The sequence below is a fragment of the Carassius gibelio genome, chromosome A1 (genome assembly GCF_023724105.1).
Source record: "Carassius gibelio isolate Cgi1373 ecotype wild population from Czech Republic chromosome A1, carGib1.2-hapl.c, whole genome shotgun sequence".
Classification (NCBI taxonomy): domain Eukaryota; kingdom Metazoa; phylum Chordata; class Actinopteri; order Cypriniformes; family Cyprinidae; genus Carassius; species Carassius gibelio.
In genome coordinates, this window is record NC_068371.1 from 26,358,045 (window position 1) to 26,381,746 (window position 23,702).

The 23,702-nt window shown below is 40.4% G+C and overlaps 2 protein-coding genes across 5 annotated transcripts; one reads left to right on the plus strand and one right to left on the minus strand.

The window, feature by feature from the left end:
- Window positions 1-696: 696 nt before the first annotated feature.
- On the plus strand, window positions 697-4,665 carry scoca (short coiled-coil protein a). Of its 4 annotated transcripts, none has more exons than XM_052601837.1 (4): window positions 697-944; window positions 2,898-2,969; window positions 3,082-3,162; window positions 3,337-4,665. In XM_052601837.1, the coding sequence occupies exons 1-4, from the start codon at window positions 881-883 to the stop codon at window positions 3,477-3,479; spliced, it is 360 nt and encodes a 119-aa protein (XP_052457797.1). In that variant the 5' UTR covers window positions 697-880; the 3' UTR covers window positions 3,480-4,665. The 4 variants fall into 4 exon arrangements, with proteins under 4 accessions (XP_052457797.1, XP_052457818.1, XP_052457827.1 ...); XM_052601858.1 differs by lacking the exon at window positions 697-944 and adding an exon at window positions 2,154-2,314; XM_052601867.1 differs by lacking the exon at window positions 697-944 and adding an exon at window positions 2,168-2,216.
- Window positions 4,666-4,716: 51 nt separating this feature from the next.
- Window positions 4,717-15,064, minus strand: LOC128016853 (calnexin). Its single transcript, XM_052601697.1, has 15 exons — window positions 14,899-15,064; window positions 13,922-14,095; window positions 13,678-13,751; window positions 13,431-13,489; window positions 13,156-13,297; window positions 12,991-13,072; window positions 12,545-12,737; window positions 12,087-12,276; window positions 11,691-11,804; window positions 9,793-9,949; window positions 9,383-9,598; window positions 9,169-9,285; window positions 6,962-7,133; window positions 6,753-6,859; window positions 4,717-5,686 (listed from the first exon to the last, which is right to left on the minus strand). The coding sequence occupies exons 2-15, from the start codon at window positions 14,093-14,095 to the stop codon at window positions 5,606-5,608; spliced, it is 1,878 nt and encodes a 625-aa protein (XP_052457657.1). The 5' UTR covers window positions 14,899-15,064; the 3' UTR covers window positions 4,717-5,605.
- Between the last annotated feature and the right edge of the window lie 8,638 nt (window positions 15,065-23,702).

The following is a 23,702-nucleotide window of genomic DNA, read 5'->3' on the forward strand; positions in this document are numbered from 1 at the left end:
CTCCGAATCTATTCAGATGAAGAAACAAACTATTTTCCATATTGAATGGCCTTCATTTTTGACTGAACCATTCTTCTAAAACCCCCACAAAATCACAAGTTTTTTTTTTTTTCATTTGAAGTCCATGCATGCTAGCTTTGTTGTCATTTCAATGAAGATACTAATATAAATATAACAATATTAAGATTCACATCTTTGAATTTGTGGGCAAAAAATAAATAAATAAATACAAATATTATGCTATTGCATTATAGAAATGCAGCCTGTCCATAAGTAGTATTTGCAGCAGGTGTCTGAGTTTAAGTCTATTAGAATGAGAAACTAGCCCATCAACATTCTTATGCCTGCAACTTAAAATGAAACCAGAATGAAAACATTTAGAGTGTCAATCAATGTAACACGGCAAGTCTTTTCTGTAGCTTGTAGTAAAACTCTGGGCTTTTCACAACACTGATCGAAGTGCAAACCAATTAAGTCGGTGTAGTTAGGCACTGCCATGTGGCTTTGTTTGTGTGAGGACATCAGATGCTTCCTTTAGTTAATGTGTCACACTGTAGCACACATGTAATGAGACAGATGGTGCCAGAAAGTTAAAGGTGGGGGTGGGAGGGACTCACTGTAATCTGAGAAAGTGAACGAGTGAACTTTGGATCTCTCAGCAGGTGTCGCCCTAAATTCTGCTCCAGCTTTGTCACCTGAGTTACCACACAGGTCTGGTTGGTAACCGTGGTGGATGGTGAATAATTGAGAGGGTAAGGCCAGACAAACTACACAGTGTTTCAGGAAGACAGAGAGAGCTAGATAGAGAGAAGGGGACATTTTTAAAGGTTTTAACTAGATAGTTTAACTTGCTTATACATATTTGCGAACACACTCGGTCATGGAGGGAGACGTGGATGAAGATGATGGGACTTTTACTAACATTTCACTAGTTGATGATTCAGGTAAGACATGCCTTTTGTTGTTTTAAAGCTGATCTGGAACCAGTTTTCTTTGTCCGGTATTCACTGGGAAATGTATGTGAATAAAATCACACTGGTGCAGATTATGATGACAGCTATAATCTGAATGACAGACTTTCAGGGTTATAATAGTTAACTATAAAGCAACCTTTTTGCTATGCTGAACATCTTTGGTGTTTAAAAATGGTCTGTCTGTCATTATGCTATATTAACACCAAATCTTGGATTCAGTCTTTTGGTCAGCTTGTTTTCTTTCAGTTAGCATGGGTTTTGTTTTGCTTTTTGGAAGTGTTTGGACAAAGATTTCATTGATCTGAGTTTATGCACCTCAGCTTTTGTTTGAAAAATAATTATATTTAGTAAGTATTTAATAAAATACTTACTAAATATACATTACAGGTCAAGTTTTCATAAACACACAGCAACAAAATGTAACAATTTATTAATAACAAAACAGTTTTTCACAGATCTGCGTTGGTTTTCAGCAATGTTTGAATCCAATATAAGTCCAATGTGATAACATCAACCGTACTTTCAGAATAAAAGAGAAAATCTGCTCCAGGTTGGCACAATAACTTTAGCATCTAAATGCTTCAGTGTTGTGCAGCATGTGGTTTTCTTGTCCAAATACAGGGATGAATGGAGAGGTATTGTGTCAATGTCAGAAACCTACATAAGAGGCAGTAGGTGTGTTTTTTTTTGTGCAGGGAGTGCAGAGACACATGTGTGAATGTAGCTACTGCCAGAGCAACATGTATGTAGAACAAAGGCTGCATATTGCATAAGTCCTCTCTGATCTGTCATTTAATTCACCTAAGAATTAAGAATTGGTCATCATTTACTCACTTTTTACAGTTTCCAAACCTCTATTGACTTTATTTCTTGTGTAGAACAGGAAGGAAATGTTATACTGGAATATATCACATTTTACACAAATTTTACCAAGGTATCTATAATCATTATTACATTTATTATTATTTTTTTTTAATGAGGCCATGTGATAGAATACTAAGTAGCATACTCCGATATGAATTAATAAAAAATATTCTAGTGAGGAGTAATGTTTATTATGTTGCATAATGAATTCTGTTTTACATACTATTATTTAAAAATAAAATAAAACAGAAGGCAGTGTGCTGTAAGCAGAATGCTGTAATGCTTTGTGCTTCATAATATTCGAGAGCTTTGTCTCCCTCTGTCGGTGCTGCTCGGTAGTGGGTGTATATGAATAAAAGAAGAGACAGAAGCGATGAGGTAACGGATGGTCTGTATCATTACCTTGACATCATCTTTGGAGGCTTGATCATTTTTTAACATCTTTAATAACGCGGAGACATTTAGTCTTATATTAGGTAGGGTGGTATGAATTTATCAGTGTGTTAGTGTGTGTTTCTTAAGTTACTCAAGTTCTTCACTATCACTTTATGTTTAACTATTTCGTATCGGTTTGTATTGATTTCCTATTTGCATATTTACCAAGTTTATGTAAACTGAATTTTAATTTTCGGGGTCATTTAAAGCTATTTTTAACAAGTCTTAGCAGCCAGGCTGCAGCGGCCTTGTAACGTAAATGCATGAGAACAAATGGAGACTGATGATTTGGACTGGGCATGATTTAAAACTTCATAAAACCAAAGTTATGTCATGTCTCTAGTACTAATATAATTACGTTTTAACTATGAAATATAAAAGCCAGCGATCTCAGTTGTCTGTGAACTATATTTATTCATAACAGGCGATGGTTTGTTGTGTTAGCCAAAAGCTAACTGTTGTATCTTGAAGCGCTTGGTTCTTCAAACGACTTAGTTTGTACTGTAACGTTATTTGTGTTTGAACGTTACTTCAACGAATACCAAGGAATTACTTTTGTACATTTCCAATAACATTATAACATGTTTGTATTATTTGATATCACATTGATACTATCTCTCACAGCTGACGGAGAAGCGACAGCCCAGCGCTTCAGACCGGAGGAACAGTACAGCACCATGAACTGTGAGATTGATGGTAAATATCACCCACAATTTGTAATATTTTTATACGGTGTTGTTGAAATTGGGTGTTTCTTCAGTCTAAATAGCTTTGGAGCAATTTCAGATGTGTATGCGTGTCTTTTCAGGAGATATGGAGAACCAAGTCGAGCAAGAGGAGAAGACGAGACTCATAAACCAAGTCTTGGAGCTCCAGCACACACTTGAAGGTACAATTATTTTGCCTACACCTTGTCCTAGTGGTTAACTGTTGCGGTTTTGTTTTGTAAGTCAATATAAACCCTTCATGTTTCTGTATTTCCTCTGATCCACTCAGGCACTCTAAATGGCTGCCGGAAAAAGCTAAGTGATGCACTCTAATGTGTTTTGTCTGTTTCCATTAGATCTCTCTGCGCGTGTGGACGCGGTGAAGGAGGAGAACCTTAAACTCAAATCAGAGAACCAGGTTCTCGGGCAGTACATTGAGAACCTCATGTCCGCCTCCAGCGTGTTTCAGACCACTGACACCAAAAGCAAACGGAAATAACGTGTGGATCACCCCTCTACATACTCCTTCGTCTCCTCTTTCCACTACTAGCTCATACATATAAGCCGCTGTTTGTTTTCTTTTTATTTTGTTGTACAATTTACTAATGCATCTCTCAGCATGGTTTGGGTAATACTTAAATGGACTGAGCTGCTGTCTCTCTGTGTCAGCTAACTGTGTTACAAGATATAAAAGGATGCATGATGCGGTTTGTGATCAGATAAGTACAGAGCCAGTGTAATGCCACTCCTGTATGATTCATTTAGCAGGTACATAACCAATCTCAGACCCTCTCATTGGCTTGACAACCTTTTTAAATACTAGACAGCCAAAGTCTGGTTTGGAAGAGTTTTTCTGAAAATACAGTTATGCCAAATTTCAGCCTTTTTGTATTTGGACTACTAACATTTACAGTGTAAAGCAAGTACAGCTTGAACACAGGTGTATTTCTTTGAAATTGCATGTCATGCCATAACCCATAACTAAAGTGCATGATGTAAAAGGCTAGGGATGGATAACCTAAATTAGTCCTCCCTCTCTTGGCACATGGTTTTTCTATTGGCAATTATCACAATGACAGTTGCTCAGCTGGGGCAGAAAGTCTGCAATTACAGTAATTTCCTGACCCATTGGTTTAAACGAAGTAGCTCCTCAGTATGTAATGACATTTACTCACTTTCATACTTGGATTTATCTTATAAGGTCTGACTAGTGCTCAAACCCGACTTCTTTTGAGCAGGATAAATAGATTGAGATCGGCTCGCATGTAAACTGCAGCATTGTGCTGGAGAGTTCGCTCTTCATGGCCGTGTCTTTTGGATTGAGGGACTTAAAACGGATGAAGCTTTTACTGCTTTCAAAGACTGAAGTGAGGTTGAGTCTGCAGAGTGATATTGATCTGATTGCTCCAAAGTGTCTGCTTGAGCGGCATTCATGAGGACGGATGCTCTGCTCTTCGCCCAAGAGTTTGCTGATGTGAAATTTCACTTAACTATGAATCATCGACATGACACTGAAGCATCTGCAGCGACACTACATAATCTGTTTCATATTATTTTCTTGAAAATGTTCAGTAGCGTAATTTACGTTTGCAAGCACCTAATGTAAAGTACTGCCTGTTCTAAAAATGTACATTTTTATTTTGTTACAATTATGCCTTTAATAAAATACCTTGCCTTTGCACAAATGAGTATAAACTGGAAAGACCTGGTGAAGTCATGTCAGCGGAGCACGGAAATTTATAGTAAATATTTATTTCCAAGAGCAGTGAACACTTTGCAAACATGTAAACAAAAGGCTGTCCTCGTAAGGCTGAACATACAACCAAAAAAAAAAAGCAGAAAGACATAACTGTTCATCACTTGAAAAACAACCTGTCTGCTTCCAGAGCTCAATGGTTTCATACATGGTGGTAAGTCTGCTTGTGTCTGAATCTGCTGTTGGAGTGTCAGTGATGACGCTGAGCTGAGATCGGCGCTGACTGTGCGTAATGACTTTCTTCGATGCCAAAAAAGCAATACTGATTTGCATTCCTAGCACTTCACTGACCTAGATGTTTGATGGAGCTATTATCCAGAGCCTGCTAACAGTGGTTATGACAGCAGAATGCAAGATTAAAAAGTCCTATAGCTAAACTCAACTGCATCATTCATCAAACAATAAATACGATTTGATCATGTTAAAAAGCTCATAACTTAAACTCAAAAGGAACTGAACCCTTTTTAATAACTTAAACTGAAATGTTGAGGTGATCAAACCAAATCATCTTTCTAAAATATCCATTGTACATTTCCCTTCACAGTTTTCAGACTTACTAGTAGGGAAACGCTGGCCCAGTACTACTCCATGAATTCTAATCTGAAAAGAAAAAAAATATTAGGAAAAACTTGGAGTTAAAACTCAGCAGGCCTGACTTCTGTATCTAAATCCCAACGGTAACTGATAAGAACTAAGAGGAAGACTGAAAGAGGGGAAGCGAGGTTCAATCGGATGAAGGGTGACCTCTTCAGAAGAGCAACTAGGTTTGCCATTTTTGCATGCTAAAGGGCATAATGCCGAAAGCATGCAGCAAAAAGAGGCAAAGGAATGGGAGAAGGGAGGAAGAAACGTGGGGAAAATGTGGATTTTCAGTCCTTCCGTATTCTTCTCTTTCTCACAGCTTTGGGTTCTTCTCCTGTGCTCTGAATTCCTTCATCAGCGTCCTTCATCTGCAAAGACCCACAAATGTCAGTCTAACAACAAGCAGTGGATCTAGATAAACCAGTACACAGTAAAAAAAAAACAAAAAAAACATGGCATCATCACACAGTGTTTCTTTAAAATAGAACCAAACACTGAACATTCATAATACTGCATAATTATTTCTAAATGTGTTATCACTGATTTCAGATTTACACACTACTAAATGTATTGATGATTCAACATGCTGCTTGAACAGACGGTGTGAAAAACTGACGGAATTCTGGAATAAATCATAGACGAGTGTGTGTGAATATTTAAGTGCAAAGAGACTGATTTAAATATTAAGTATAAAGAACATTTTAAAAGACCCCCATTTATTAAAAAAATTCAATTAAAACCATTAAACCATTAAAATAGAATCTAAAAAAATAATATATATTATATGGGATAATAATAATAAGATTAGAAATAAATTAAACTACTCTAAATATAAAACAGTTTGTTTAAGTCTTTAAAAGGTCTGTCAATATTGGTGCCACACTACAGTTTTTAATGCTGTAGTAATTGGGGAAGAGATTTGAAGTGCTTACACTTTTAGATGCAAATTGTGTGAATATATTTTAGTTAGAATTATTGCATTCACTTTCTAATCTTCTCCATCTATTTAACACGCGTGTGAGCTAGCACTCACTGAAGCCTGTAATGTTAAATGCAAACTCACTTGCAGTCAGGATAATTCTAAATGCAAAATGGAAGTACTAGCTAGTAATTAACAGGCAAGTATAAAAACATAAGAAGTATGCTCTGCACTAAAGAAAACACATCTTAAACAGCACACATTTCTGGCAATAGGGCAAGAAGTGTTGGTTAAACCTTTAGTTTGAAGCACTAAATTTAAAAAAACATCTTATGTTAAAGACAACTTGGGATTGTGCACTTTTCCAGCAGCTCATTCTTTGTCTGCAACACTGTATTTGTTCACACATGTGTACCGAAACAAAAGACCCATTCCGAAAAGGTTTAGCCTGAATATATGTACCGTTACACCCCTACTGGCCACGGAAGACTAAAAGTCAATGTGAATTTGCTTACTTCATCCTCTGAGGGACTGTCATTTGGCTTACTGGCCTCGTCCTCATCCTCTATATCTCCTCCATCTTTTCCAATGTCCTTGTCCATCCCATCTCCATTCTCATTACCTGAAGAAGGAGTCACAAAAGAAGGAAATTACGTTTAACAACTACACTGGAAAAAAAAAAAAAGTACTTTAATAGCAAACAAGGATAAACCATTTTACAAACCAGTAGCTTCAGCATCTTCCTCTGCTTTAGCTTCATCTTCATCTTCAGCTTTCCCTTTCTCCGCCTCCTCTTCCTCCTCCTCCTCCTCCTCTTCTTCTTCTTCTTCTGCTACCTCCTCTGGTTCAGCTTTGGGCTCATCGGTTTTCTTGTATACATATTCATCATCTGATTTCTGCAATACATATACAAGTGTGTGAGCTGAGGATATTCGAGACGCCAAGTTCACCTGACGTCACAGGTGCCAGCACAGTTCTCACACTGAAGAAGCAGGAGGACACCCTCCTGTTCAGATCTAGTGACAAACCTGTAGAACGCTGAGAGTCTGTTGTTCTGCTACCAATAATAAATATACTCATTAAGAGGATTTTGTACTTGGAAGCTAATCCTAAACACCCTAATCTTCAGCAATATATAAGATGGGGTTAGCATGGTAAACCAGATTTATCAACTGTATTCTGTGTTTAGAAAAAAAGCTAGCTGTAATGGGGTCTGCTTGTGTGGATCTCATCACAGCAAACACACAACACAACAAAGACTGCATTTGAGCCGGGGTCCTCACGATGACCAGTTGAGTATGAGTCTGACCCCTGGAAAAAATGTTGATTTCCCTGATCTACATATGTGTATTTTAAGATGTATGGAGGGCAAAAATTCAGATAACAGTAGTAAAACCATTCCAGTCATTTTCATTATTATCTGCATTTGTGAAAAAAAAAAAAAATACACATGATCATGAAAAATAGCATTTGGGTTTGAAATAACAAAATCTGAATGTTAACGATATCAAAATTTTCCTTTTTAGGTGAACTATCCTTTTAAATTCAGAGAGCATACCAGCCATAAACGCATCAGTATACTGTAAAAAGGCTGTTGACATGTACACACTTTTTTTCTTAAAAGGCTAAATGCGAAGCACAACCTATAAACACACTTTTTTTAAAGCCACACATATGACCACATTCTAGTTTAGGCCTCAGTTCATTCAATTCATGCACAATATGCACACCAGTTTAATCTTAATGTGCTGAAACTGTGCTGGTTGTGTTGTTCCATCTCTCGATATTACTGTTGGTTGTTTAAAACTTCTTACATAACACAGGCATCAAATATTAAATATTTACCTAGTTATATCTTACACATATCTTGACCAATGCAGCGTGCTAGAATTTAAACTTGGTTTTTGTGAAAATGAACAGTAATGCCTGCATTCATGCACTGTCGTACCGCTCAGTGTTATCTTGGCCTTGTACAATATCTTTGCAGAACCAAAGCACAGCTATTATTAGGAAATTATTTCCAGACCTCTGGGACCTCAATAGTGGGTACAGCCATAACACAGAACTTTTTTTCTATGTCGTATTATAAAACTGAATAATTTCCATCTTGCATGCTGATTGGTCAATACAGTATTTCATCCCTTTGTTGAAAATAACATACAAAATAGCTAAAGCTGTGACACAAAATGCCTTGCTTTAAGAAATTTTACTGAATTTCCAGTTCAGGAAGTACCAGCTCTTGCCAGGCAGTAAATGAAAATAAATAAAACAAAAAAACCAAACCAAAGGTTTTAGGAAAGCTTAGGATTTGTTTAAACCAGGGCTAGGCAACTTCAGTCCTGGAGGGCCACTGTCCTGCAGTGTGTAGCTCAAACCCTAACCCAGAACAAGCTTATCAATGCCTTCAAGATTAGAAAGCTACACGCAGCTGTGTTCGACTAGGGCTGGAGCTAAACTCTGCAGGACGGTGACCCTCCAGGACCGAAGTTGCCCAGCCCTGCTTTAAACCCACGTCTCTGTGCTAGCCTGTGCACTGTATGTTCTAGCACATTTTGGTGCAGTGTGTTTCAGCAGTTCTCCTCAGGATGAATCACTTGTGTCGTCCTCATTTGTAAGTCACTTTGAATAAAAGAGTCTGTTAAATGAATACTCAGAAAATGCAAATGTGTACAGTTAATTGTGTATGTGTGTAGGCAGTGTGTTTGTTTTAAACTCCTTCTCTTGTTATCCGCTTTGATTGTGGTTATACAGGACAGAATCTATCTGTTGTGATGAAAACAGATCCTGTAATGAATTATTACGCTGTACCCACACATCTATATTATTTACAGCAAAACACTGACAGCCTAAAGATAGCTGTACCACATGCCTGCTATATCAAGCGTTTGATTCTGCATTGAATGGGATCTCCTCAGTGGGGTCAGGGCATACCTTTGGCCAGCAGAAGAGCACAGCCAGTCCAATAGGCAAACCAATAGTAAGGATGTAAACCACCCACAGCCAGGGCCTCTCTTCCGCAGCCAGTGCCAACTGACTCAACACCCCAGGCTAAGACAGAAAGAGACAGTTTGAGTATGTCAAGCGAACTACAGCCCAATGAGCAATAATGGCAAGAGCAAAACGTGGCTGAGAGGCAGAGGCGTACCTCATTGGCACTAGCCACCAGATTTTTGAGTCCCCAGCTGTCTGCAGCCCAGCGGTCCGCCACTTCCTTTTCCGAGGTAATAATAAAATTGTCAAAGTAAATGTCAGAAGTCATAGACCACAGCTCCAGACCCACAGCTCTGAATGACTCCATCCTAAATGGATGAAGATCTTCAAAGTATTCAGGGTTTGCAATCTTCCGTGGACTCCACACACCCTTTAAACAAAGAAACAAAGTTGTTGAATATCCTTTTTTTTGTTATACTTTAAGACCTTTGGTCAGTGTATCCAACTCATTAATTCAAATTTGGTTAAAATAATGGCAGTTTACAGCAAAAACAGGCTGTGTGTGACATTTGTTAGTACTAGAGAAAATAAGGATGCTTTAGCAACATTTCCAGACATCAATACCTGGTAGTTGGGGTTATCTATGAGAGGAGCTTTCCATTTGCCCTTATACTGAGGATTATTGATCATGGGCGGCTTCCATTCACCACAGCCAGGAGCGGCTGAACATGCTGGATTTGGCACCTGAGGAGCCTCCCATTCTCCATCCATTTCTTCATCCCTGAAGGGGGTGAAGAGATTATTATCTACAAGGTGCTATAAAAGGGGCAATAATGCAGTTCAAATAAAAGCATGAGGTATTACATAGTGTAATACAGAGGACTGTCTAACAATTCTATCAGAGAAAGGGAGGCTAGGCTGAAGTGTACGATATAGTTCATGGAATAATTGCCTAATAATAACGTATTTGGCACTGTACAAAATTTGCAGCACCCAAGATAATGGACTTTCTCATCTGAGATGACACAAGGGTCTAATATAGCACTTTTGTGTCAAAATGATCGAGATGGCCAATCAAGTCAAAGGTTCTCTATCCGTTAAAAATAAACCTACTATAAAATATACAGACACTTTATTTCTTTGTAAGTTGGAAAACTGACAAAATCAGTTGTTTTGTTTTTCGGTTCAGCAAGAAAAGAAAAAAAAAAGATACTTCTTCGATACCACGGCAAAAACTACTAGCCTAACTAAGAAAGATCAAATATGATTAAAGACAAAATAAGAAAAAATACACAAATTACAAGCGTAGATATATACAACAGTAGTATTTAGATACACAAATGTAATAATTAAGTGAAATAACACTATAGTGTTCTCTGTATAGATTAAACAAAGCTGTGTTTTGTTGTTGGATTAGCATTAATGACAGCAGCAGGTATTTACAGTATTTACTGATGCACCGATCCAATATAACGATACACATCCAATTGTTTTCTCATTTGTTTTCATTTACATACTGTCCTTAAAATGGTAACGATGCCCCTGGAAATCAATTTAAGGTGGCACATGTTGGCCCTTAATGAAAAAGTTTCCGTCATTGCTGTGAACTGATCACTACACATCATATAAAAAGCTTTGACAGGACTAAACCCGCTAAAGTTAAATCCAAGAAAATACTGAGATTTGATTTGTCAAATTTGCACACACATACTTCAAGAATCCATACATTATTATTTCACTGTACTTATAAAATAAATATTTCTATGAATATTTAAACTGGCAAATAAAATAATCCTTGTTATTAGTAGTTGACCAGTATTGGGTTTTTGACAGCCGATGCAGATATCTTGGAAATCAGAGGGCCGATATAATTATTATTTTTCAAATTAATAAAAATAAATACATAAATACATAAATACAGTACACAGTAAAAATGACATGAATATGTGGCAGGCAAATGCATACAGCGCAGCATAATTTAAAATCCCAAGTTTAAAGTTTAAAGCATTCAGTTCACACGGACCGACCGTCACACAGGGAACACGTGATCATGCTGGATGCACATGCACACTTCACAAGCTCTCACAGCTGGATTCGACTAAGTTTGCATGATTTGTGATAAATGTGTATTTGCTTAATGCTGACGGCAAACAATAAAAAGTATTATAAGGTTTGCCTTTCTATTACTAATAATATAAATAATATAATAATATATAATAATATAAAAGCGTTAAAATCGTTATAATTTTTTTTATCAATTAATTCCTTTGTTTAATCATTCTATCGGATTATTAGACAGAGTCCTATCTGAATTAGACATAACTGTTAATGACAACAGTGAACAAGAGGGACATGTTGTTCAGGCGCTGCTGTTCTCAGCGCCGTCAAAATAAAAGTCCTGACTTGAACACATCAGCCAAGCAGAAGAACATATCGGCTAACCACTACTCGGTATTACTGAGAAGCTCCTCATTGTGCACTGACACAAGCCACTAGATTCACGGAATCACTTTAGGTCTCACCAGTCATCAGGCTTTTCTGCAGTGGGCTCAGACACAAACTCCGGCTCATCATCCAACCAACCCTCAGGCTTCACTGCATCAGGATCAGGCACCTTAGCTGGGGCATCCTCATCCCTTGGTAGATAAAGAAAAACTAAATTGGTCTTGACTCTTGACATACCACTGCTGCTATTCTCTTGATAAGACAACTTCATAAATTCACATGGCTCCTTTCTCATATGACTACCATGACTTTTAGTGAAATCAAATACAAACTATGAAGGTAGTAGTTGTAACTGTTTTATGGAAGTGACACTGGCAAGTAAACATTCATGTAAATGAAAAATAAATAAAACACAAGCTATCAATACATTGGTAAATACTTTCTCTCCATTTCGGATCTTTCATAGACCTCACCAGTCATCAGGTTTGACTGCTTCTGGGTCAGGGATTTTGGCTCTCTCATCCCAGTCCTCTGGCTTGGAGTCTTTGGGATCGTCGACCTCTTTTGCAGGGTTCACAGGAGGAATGACATCTGTCAAAAGACTTCCTCTGCTAACACTGGACTGGTCTATAAAGATCTCATAGCTATTGTCTGGATTTAAAACTGAGAAAAAGAGAAAGAATTATTTAAGAATTTACCATCTAATAATATTATATAAATCAGATTGCTTTCAAATAAACAATAAAAAAAGGCTTTGCATTGAGGTCACATTTCAAATGTAATATGGTGGAAAATAAATGATTTCACTACCAATTTTTACATTGGAGTTATTCAAATACTTGAAATAATTCCTATAATAATAATAATAATAATAATAATAATAATAATAATATCCCTAAAGGATTATAGAAATATAAGTGAGTGTACACACCAAGTGTATAGAGGTGAGTCTTTTTATCGGTGTAGATCTTCTTCAGATCAACATCTGGTCGTTTGGCATGTTTTTCTTCCACATCTCCATTAAGCGGGTTTTTATGTCTGAAGATGAAGTGCAGTTTGTAATCCTCTCCACATTTGTCCGGCCCAAACATGATACTGTACGGTGTTCGGTCATTAAACTGATCCTAGGGGTCAAAAGACGCACACATCACCCCTAAAATATGTGATATCACTTATTTCCTTTAAAATGGCATATATATATATATATATATATATATATATATATATATATATATATATAAAATTATATCCCATTGCTCTTCCAATCCAGTATCTTACTATTTCAATTTATATAAAAAAGTGCAATAAAATTAATTTGTATTTTATGTTGTTTTCATAAATATGTTCTGATCATATAAAGCAGTCGATTGATGATACCAGGTGTAAATCTTCTGAGTCTGACAATAGCTTGATGTAAGCACCGCCACAGTCAATTCCGTTTTGAAAATTGACCTCATACCTGCAAAGATTGGATTTCGTTAGAATGCACAATCTTTATTTTTCAAATATAATAGAAATTGCAATTAAGAATCCCACACTTACTGCACAATAAGGGGACTGTCCTTAAATACGAACGGTCTGTTCAGCAGAGCCGCGATGGCATGGTGCTTAGCACGAGATTTCAGCACCAAGCCCAAATCACCAGGCACCTTGTTTTCCTTCAGGGACTCAACCTCCCATTTACCTAAAGGCATGAGTGACATATGGGAACAAGTTTAAAATTTTTTAGATGTCTGGTTAAGGATAAAATATGTATCAATAAAGAACAGATAATCATAAATAAATATAACAAACGTAAACCATTATGGAAAACTAACCGTCATATTTTGCAATATCTTCATCGGCATCCTCTTTCATTGTTTTAGACACCTGCCAACTGCAGAAAATAGAATATATTTCCAAAATATATTTTGTGATCATTAAATCATCGTTGCTTGGACAAAATTCTGAAGAATGTAAAATCAGCTATTGATATTTTTGGTCAGTTTGCCTACAGAAAAGCATTTTAAAACGTGTATTATTAGAATAATTTGTGCAATGAAAATCTGATTAAGCTTTACAAACCTGCTCATAGATTCATCATCAAACGTTGCGGTGAAGTACACCTCTCCTGTTGGAATCGGGGTCTTGTATGTTACCTAGACGTGTCAGATAATGCATATTTACATATAACACAAAGAAGCTCATGGCCCAAGCTAATTAGTTTGAACACTAATCATGGAGAACGCTTCTGATATACATTTCATTATTTTGGAGGAGGAATGCCCATTAGAACAAATTCTTAGATTTTGGATGAATGGTATCTTACCTGAAAAGACACATTGGCGTCTGCTTCGGTGCTTTCTCCACTGTCTGCCTCGATCTCCACATCTCCATCTTCCACTTGAGCCTCCTCTTCATCATCCAGCTCTTCTGTCTGGGCCCATGTTGCCATGGAGAAGTAGAGTAACAATAGACATGTCCAGCTCCACCGCGACTTCATCTACAAACAAAAATATGCAAAAAAGAACATGACCTAAAGAAAACACCTCAATTAAAAAACAAAAAAACATTAAAATGTTATGTTTTTTCATTTCACATTCTTCTTTGTGGTGGTACGTCTTATATTATGACACGATGAACCAGATTTGATCGACACATCTGTCATCAGAAGAGGATACGGTTTCAATATTTTACTTAATGTTTTATTAAATATTGATAGTTGCTCAAAACAGAAAAGAGCAGACATTATGCCAGCAGAAGAAAAGAGTAAAAATGTATCTACACAAAAATGCTATATTTTACTGTTGATCAAAACTGCCTCCAGCTCTGAGTTGTTTTTGGGTTTCTTAAAATAGTCATACAATTTCACTTTTTAAATGATATTTTTTACAGTCCTCCCCCTTCGCCCTTCCCTTGAAGGTCAAGTTAATTTTATTATCTAACTTATATAGCGCTAGACTACAACAGAAGAACATTTAAGGTTAACTTGACTATAGAACAGGAATAATGTTACTTGTTATTTTATTAAACAATATAAATATCCTTATGCTACTTATTTTATTTACACGACGGCATGTCATTTCTGTCTCGCGCACACGCAGGCACGTACACACAGGTAACGTTAGGGCCCAATGATTTCTGCGATGCGGAGAACGCGGTAATATTTATAACAATACATTACAGTATAATAAGGCTCTTCGGCTAGCCGCGGTACCGCTAGCAGGGCGATGACGATGATGGCTGTCTCCACGTTCAACGTTTATAGAATTTATTCAAAAAAAAAAAAAGTATTAGTTCACTCACATCTTTCAGCTGAATTAATATTTGCAATATGTCGGTTAACTGTAGCTCAAGCGGATGTGTTTGTCATGTAGTGTTTCGGCGCGAAGAGTCCGCTATGAATGAAAGCGATAGCTAGTGTTATCAGAAGCGCAGGATGCCACTGTTAACCGCCCCTCTACGATAAAAAAAAAAAAACACTTCCGCAACAGATGTCAAAATAAAAGTCTCATTTATTAACGCAAATATTTTTTGCCGCTGCACTGGATGATAAAATTCACTTTCACATGTCACGCCAAAATAAAGGTCCTCATTATTTATCCAGGCATTTGCTGAATTCGGAACCACTTACTGACGTAATACTTTTACTATATTGGTAGAAATAGCAATCCTATTGTCACGCATCACCTATCAAACTAAAGGTCCCATTTATTTATCCAAATTTGTATATCTTTATGTACCTTTTATACACTCTCACTTGCTTCTCTGACTAAAAAATCGTTGTATTACTCTATATGTTTTTCTGTATGTTTTCACAAAATAAAATCCGCTTATGCGTCACATAGACATATTTTTAAAAGGTCGATCTTATCACACCCATTTCATAAGCAAGAACTAAATTGATTTAGCATTCTGTTTTTAATTAACATGTTATGAGCCTAAAACATCTCGGTTACGTATGTAACCTTGGTTCCCTGAATAGGGAACGAGATGCTGCGGTGACGTCACCACGTATGGGAACACCTCCGGTGTGACGAATGTCTGAAGCCCTATACCATCCCGCCAATCCTATTGGCCAAATGGCGCAAGCACCACCCTACGCATGCGCACGCATGATATACCTGGGTGCAGCGCGCCATTTCGCTCAGATTTCATGACTGAAGATGAAGAAATTATCAAGGTACGGAACGGCCAGAACCGCAGCATCTCGTTCCCTATTCAGGGAACCAAGGTTACATACGTAACCGAGATGTTCCCTATCATAGGTCACTTCGATGCTGCGGTGACGTCACCACGTATGGGAACGATATACCAAAACGCCTGACGTACCTGATAACTGAGATCCGAGGAAGCATCTGCTCAAGCGGAGAGAACCCGGGAGCCAGGGGCCATCCTCACATCCAGACTGTAGGACTTGATAAAAGTGCTCGGTGAGGACCATCCTGCCGCAGCACAGATATCATCCATAGAAGATCCACTGAGAAAAGCTTGAGAAGAAGCTACAGCTCAAGTGGAATGAGCCTTAATTCCTAAGGGCGAAGCGAGTCCGCGCGCCTCATAGGCCAAAGAAATTGCCTCCACCAGCCAATGGGACATGCGCTGCTTTGTAACCGCATGGCCCTTACTTTTATGTCCAAAACAGACAAACAGCTGGTCAGATTCATGCCAAGGGGCTGTACGATCCACATAAGTCTTTAAAGCTCTCACAGGGCAAAGACTTAGATCTCCTGACCCAGCCTCAGCAGGTGAAAAGCTTCCAGGAACACTTGCTGAAAGCGAAAGAGGTTAGATGCGACCTTAGGAACATAGTTAGGCCTGGGCCGCAGCAGCACCTTCACAGAGCCCGGTGCAAATTCCATGCATGAGGGTGAAACAGAAAGAGCCTGTAAATCCCCAACTCTCTTGAGGGAGGATAAAGCCATGAGAAGAAGTGTCTTCAGTGTCAAGAATTTATCCGATACGGTCTCCAAGGGCTCAAACGGATGCCCTGATAAACCTAGCAACACAATGGATAAATCCCATGAAGGAACTCGCACAGGGCGGAAAGGCCTCAGCCGTCGCGCACGCTGTATGAAACGAGAAACTAATGGATGACGCCCCATAGAGGCACCGCCTATGTATTCGTGGTAAGCTGAAATGGCTGCCACGTAAACCTTAAAAGTGGCTGGTGTTACGCCATCCGAAAAACGATCCTGGAGGAACTCCAGCACTGAAGCCACTGGGCAGTAAACTGGATCCACATTACGATTGCCACACAGGCTGTAATCAGTCTCCACTTGAAAGCATATAAGCGTCTCGTAGAAGCTGCTCTAGAATTCAATATAGTCTCAGTGGTTTCAACAGAAGACCGGGACATACTAATGCACTCCGCTCAGTGGCCACGCCCACAGTTTCCACAGATCCGGCCTCGGGTGCCAAATCAGCCCCTGTGCTTGTGATAATAAATCCTGTCTGAGGGGAATCTCCACGGAGAGCCCGCTAGCAGACTGATCAGATCCGCAAACCCCGACTGCGTGTGCCATCGCGGAGCCACCAGCAGCAGCTGTTCCACTCTGTCCCGTCGTATTCTGCATAATACCGCTGGGATCAAACGAATCAGAGGAAAAACATACAGACTGGTCCTGGGCCAGCTGTGAGCTAATGCATCCACGCCCAGGGGCGATGGGGGGGATAGGGAGAACCATAGCGGGCAATGCGTAGTCATGTTTGACGCGAATAAATCCACTTTCGCTTTGCCGAATATCCGCCATAAAAGATTCACCGTCTGGAGGTGTAATCTCCATTCTCCCTGTTCCAGAGCCTGTCTGGATAGCATATCCGCTCCGAAGTTCAAACGTCCGGGGACATGAACAACTCGGATCGACAGAAATTTTCTCTGAGACCAGAGAAGAACATGTCTCGCCAGCCTGCACAGGGGGCGAGAGCGTAATCCTTCCTAATGATTCAGGTGTGAGACAAACGCTGTGTTGTCTGATCTGAGCAGCACAAGACGGCCGATCAGCAGATTCGCGAATTACTGGAGAGCCAGAAAACTGCCAGTAATTCCAACCGGTTTATATACCAACTGCGTTGTGCAGCTGTCCACACTCCATGGGCTGGTAGCCCTTGAGAAACAGCTCCCCAACCGGTCAAAGACGCATCCGTCGTGACGGTCTCTGGGAAAGCTCAAATCCCCAGCCGAACCCCGGTAGGAGAAACTCGGTCGGCATCCATAGCTTTAATCACATCACACAACTCCGTGTCACCGAAATCGTCGGATGCGGAAGACAACGGGGTGAAATATTTCATCTTTCCGCCCACTTTTCCACTGAAAAGGGCGCATGTGAAGTAACCCCAGACAAATTACGGGGAATGCCGCTGCCAATCGTCCAAATGGTTAACAGACGGACGCCCTGGAGCCGCAACGGGGCCAGAGCTACATCCATGCATTGAGAAGTACGGGGTCTACGACTTCTATAGCCCCTTTGCTCAGCAGAGTTGACATCTCCTGTCACAACACTGCTATTACCATCAGTCTACCACCGTGGAAAGAATTCAGCGGAAAGAGGCGGGCCTCTAAAAAACGAATTGGTGTATCCGTGACAATTGTGCGTAACACCCATTGAAAAATGCCGGGCAAGCGTTCCACGCGACCCAAAACAATACTAGCAGTCTCAAATTTCCGTTTTCTGTAACGCTGTCATACACATAATGTCCGTGCACGGAAAAGCCTGCGGCATTCGTGCACAGGGGAAGTGTATGCATAAGAGCTATTGCGTCCCGTTGTGTATAATCCTGAACGTGTCCACGGCAGGAATTAGACCAACGAATTGAACATCAGGCTCTGCCGCTAACTAAAACGGCGGCTGTGCGAGCCGTCATAAACGGGTCGTCTGTGTAAGACCCTTGAATCGCCCCTCGAAATCTGAAAGCTGGATTGCGCAGTGTCTGAGGGATTATTATTTATTATACGCCTGGCGTCACAGCCCGATCCAATGCTGCTCGAAGCGCTGTTTGCTGCGAGACAGTCAATGTTAGAGCGTAGGGACGGCAGTGAGAGTGTTGGATGCGCATTAGCGGTCCAACAGCACTCTACAGTGGAGGGCACAGTCCCTGGCGAACATGAAGTAAAGCGCATGCGTAAACTCGCTGCGTTTCGTTGTGTATAATCCTGAAGTGTATCCACGGCAGGATTTAATTCACCAAGATAAAAATTGGGCCACGTCGCCATTGCGAGAACGTGGCGGCTGTATGCGCAGTCATAAACTGGCCATCTTTGCCAGCCTTTTGTGCCGTCCCTCAAACTCTGAAGGCTGGATTGTGCAGAGTGTCTGAGGGGGCGCTCAAATGATAGCTCAATCCAATGATGCTCGAGGTGACTTTGCTGCGAGACAGTCAATGTTAGAGAGTGGGGACTGCAGTGAGAGGGTTGGATGTGCATTAGCAGTCCAACAGCACTCTCTAGTGGAGGGCACAGACCCTGGCAAACATAGAAGGAAAGTGCATGCGTCAAACTCGCTGCGTTTCGTTGTGTATAATCCTGAAGCGTGTTCACGGCAGGATTTAATCCAACAAGGTAACATTAGGCCACGCCGCTAGCGAGAACGCGGCAGCTGTGTGAGCCGTCATAAGTGGCCATATTCGTCAGTCTCTCATGGCGTCCCTCAGACTCTGAAGGCTGGATTGTGCAGAGTGTCTGAGGGGGCGCTCAAATGTTAGCTCAATCCAATGACGCTCGAGGTGCCTTTGCTGCGAGACAGTCAATGTTAGAGCGTGGGGACTGCAGTGAGAGGGTTGGATGTGCATTAGCAGTCCAACAGCACTCTCTAGTGGGGGGCACAGACCCTGGCAAACATAGAAGGAAAGCGCATGCGTCAAACTCGCTGCGTTTCGTTGTGTATAATACTGAAGCGTGTTCACGGCAGGATTTAATCCAACAAGAAAACATTAGGCCACGCCGCTAGCGAGAACGCGGCAGCTGTGTGATGCCCTCACCTTCATCCAATTCCTTCAATAACTCCGCTTGGTAGGCCTGAAGGACCGCCATAGAGTGGAGCGAAGCAGCCGCTTGACCAGCCGCCATGTAGGATTTACCCACCAAACTAGACGTGACTCGACACGCCTTCGAAGGAAGAAGGGGGCGAGACTTCCATGCCGCGGCCGAACTAGGCGCAAGGTGTTCGGCGAGAGTCTCTTCCACCTGGGGCATCATAGTATAGCCATGGTTCGCCATATCAGAAACGGTGGCGAAATCCGCGGCCGCAGCATTAGTGATCCGCGCCGAAAACGGCTGTTTCCAGGACCTCGAAACCTCCTGGTGGAGGTCCGGGAAAAAAGGCAAAGGCCTCCGGGGCTGTGTAGGTGTCCGACTGGTTAGAAAACGGTCGTCCAGCTTAGAAGAAGGTTGGGCCTCGGCCTTGTCAACCTCCCAGTCTAGCCCCAATTTACCCACCGCACGAGAAACCACATCCAACAGCTCACTGTAGGAGGGGGAAACACGCCTCTCCTGTCCGCTAGGAGGAAGAGGGCTAGTGTCGGTCGCGAAGTCCTCAGACCCCGAGGCCGCGGTGGATAAAACATCGTCGTCATAGCGTCCACAACCGAAGGAGATGGCGGCGCATGCCTCCGGTGTGGGAAGTAAATCCTCATTAGAGAAGACGACAGGCTCAGTATAAGTTTTATTCTGCAGCAGGGTAGGGGAGAGCGAGCGATGTGGAGAATATTCCAGCGCTGCGCTGTCCACGAAGTCCATGTCGCACGTGTCACCCCAGGCCCTCGCCTCGTGCGGTGCCTCGGCAGTCGCAGAGGTGACCTGACGGGGGTTAGACTCGAGGGCGACATTAGAGAATACTTCCACCCTGGAGCGCAGTACTCTGAGCCGCAGGCCATCACAATGGGGACAGGAAGAAAGGCCGCTAAGCGCCGCCTGTGCGTGATGTAAACCAAGACATACTACGCACCTGTCATGAGTGTCCCCCGCCGTGATGTACCTGGTACATGGCTCCTTACATTTTCGAAAACTCATCGCGTCCGCGAAGAGGAGTTAACACTGCTCGAAGAGATCGCTGGAGAACGCGAGATGATAGGGCACAGATGATTCGCTATTCCTGAAGGAATGAAATCTGAGCGAAATGGCGCGCTGCACCCAGGTATATCATGCGTGCGCATGCGTAGGGTGGTGCTATGCGCCATTTGGCCAATAGGATTGGCGGGATGGTATAGGGCTTCAGACATTCGTCACACCAGAGGTGTTCCCATACGTGGTGACGTCACCGCAGCATCGAAGTGACCTATGATAGGGGACTGTTTATACGGGGCCATAATGTAACATAGAAGGTCATGGAGCCCTTTATACATTGTCGTGTATCTTTAGAAATAAATAATGGACAAACGGAGTCTTTAAACGCCTCAGATGTAAAGTTATTCGCTGTCAAAGTGACGCCAAATTGAATGGGAGTCAATGGGAATGCTAACGCAAGTGAAGTTCTGCTACAAGATGTGAGCCCTCAGCCGACTTCAACTTCCGGTCGACTTCCTTGCCGCCTGGTATAAACACACACACACACATATATATATCTTAATGTTTTCAGGCTGCACGCTGGCGGTCCTGAAACTGCAGCGTCCGGTTGTGCAGGAATACCCTTCTCGATGCAGCGCTTCTCTCCTCCGGGTCAAGCTGCTCTGCTACCCGTCACGGACAGCAGGGGGCGCACCGTGTGTACGTCATACATTTACAATCGGTTAAATTTGTGTAAGCAATCATTAGAAAAGTAGTAATTAAACAATTATAATAAGTGCTAGATTGTAAGGCCAAAAAAAAAAACAAAAAAAAACACTGTGTATCTAGGTAACAAACTTCAGCATGTCTTAAATCATAAGAAACCCCAAAACACCGCAGAGATGGCGGCAGTTTTGATCAAAAGTAAAATATAGCATTTTTGTGAAGATTAAATTTTACTCGTATTTCTTGTGAAAATACGTATTTCTCGTTCCCCCCTAAACCCCCCCCCCCCCCCCCCCACCCACCCCCTTTGGTAGACCTAAATTTACGCCCTTGGGTTTTGTTAGTGGTTTATTCGCACGAGAGCAGAAGGGCTGAGGAACTCTACCAGTTCCATACAGGACACTCCTACTGAGGCTAATTTAAACCTCGTTACACCGCTAAATCCTCAGTTTTCAACGGAAACATCCATCATATTAATGAAACCGTGAGTATGCAATGAACTTTCTGTGTGAATAATATTACCTTTGTTAAAACTGCGAAAATAGACTAAAGCATTTTTTTTTTTTGCAATTTAAAGCTTGTTTTCCTTTGCTATTCAAAGTCGTTGTTTTTCTGTAAAGTATGTTGTTTTAAATCCCAATACATCCGTTTTCTCCTTTCGCTTTACAATAAAAGTAACAATAGGCTATCCACATGCAAGAGGCGCGTGAGCGTTTGTTGTTGAAAGCCATCCTAATATTTTTTACAGGCGTTTAAGATGCATATTTTTTTCAGGGGCGCAACTATCCAGTGTTAGAGGGGTATGCAGAAAAACATTTTGGCGCCCCCACCCCCACCCCCACTTCTAAATAAATAATTTTCGGACATCATCATGTATGGGCTTGAAATAATAAATATTTATTTTAAATTATATCAGACAGCCACTGTAAACCTACCATCATTATATGGTATATACATATATACCATATTTTTTAGGGAGGTTAGCATTAGTTTTTAGGTACAGAAATTGAATAAAGTAATCAAATGTAAAACAGCATCGCATATTTGAATGTATAAATTAAAGACTGTTCTTTATTAAAGTTACAAAAGCTTTTTAATCTAGAGCAGTGAGTGATTTCTCTGTTGTTGCTGTTCGATTAATATAAAGACTGTCACTTTGAGAAAATGCACTGATCCAGTTCAGCCTGCTATGATACTTACCAAGACGGGCATTTTGACAATTTTTGTGTGCATTTGTCCATTTAAATACAATACTTCAGAGAGAGCTTATATTTGCGCGCTGTTCTGAGGTGCGGGTTTGCGCGTTTCGGATGAGCACATGCACAAATCTTCACACTGCGCATTGCACTGGCTCTTAAATGTTTAAACTGACAAAGCTTAAATGATTTTAGTTATATCAACGTGTGCTGATCAGGTCTCATCTGTGCGAGCGCGCGCACTATCAGCACCTGGGTGATTATGGAATAAATGACTGCTCATATTTCAGCATAAGATATTCGCATTGAACTAAAGTGCAATTTTTTGTCCACGTTTTTTATGTCTGGGAATCCAGAATGAGCATGCATCAACAGAAACACACACACACACACACACACACACACACACACACACACACACACACACACACACACACACACACACACACACACACACACACACACACACACATATATATATATATATATATATATATATATATATATATATATATATATGTTGAGCACCACACCTTTGCCCCTTGGTGCCCAAAGTGCCATTTTGTCAAAGCAAATTTTCCTCATTTTTTTTTTTTTTTTTTTTGTAATAACATGCTTGCCCATGCCCAATCTAAATATTAGTAAAATTTATTAATAATAATTTATCCGTAAATAAAATGACCCACACGATGACCTTTCACCTGACGACGATGTCGAACTCCTCCAGTCAGGAGGACGATTCCTCTCAAGCTGCCGGCGCATTTTTTAATTGCTAGAGGATATTATTAACACCGTGGCAGCTGGTAAGTGGTGTTTTATTCTCAGCGAAGTGATTTTGATGTTTATTTACTTATTATTATTTTACAAGAACGATGTGATGTGAGAACATGCAGATATGTTGCTGTGTGTAGCCTGTAGTGTAGAAGTAACGTTAGAGTGCTGTTTGAGGGAGAAAAGTTTCACAGGCATCGAAGGGTATGGTCTTTTTTATGTTGTTTGACTAAACTAGTATTATATTACAGTATTTATTTTTTAAAACATAGCGTGCCTTAAAAATAATTATCACAACACTGGTAAGGCTTATTCAGATTTTCTCATTCTCCGAATTATCATTATAAAAATAAAAACAATTAAGAAATGAATTAAAATATAATTATATTTAAATGTGACAAATATATATATATATATATATATATATATATATATAT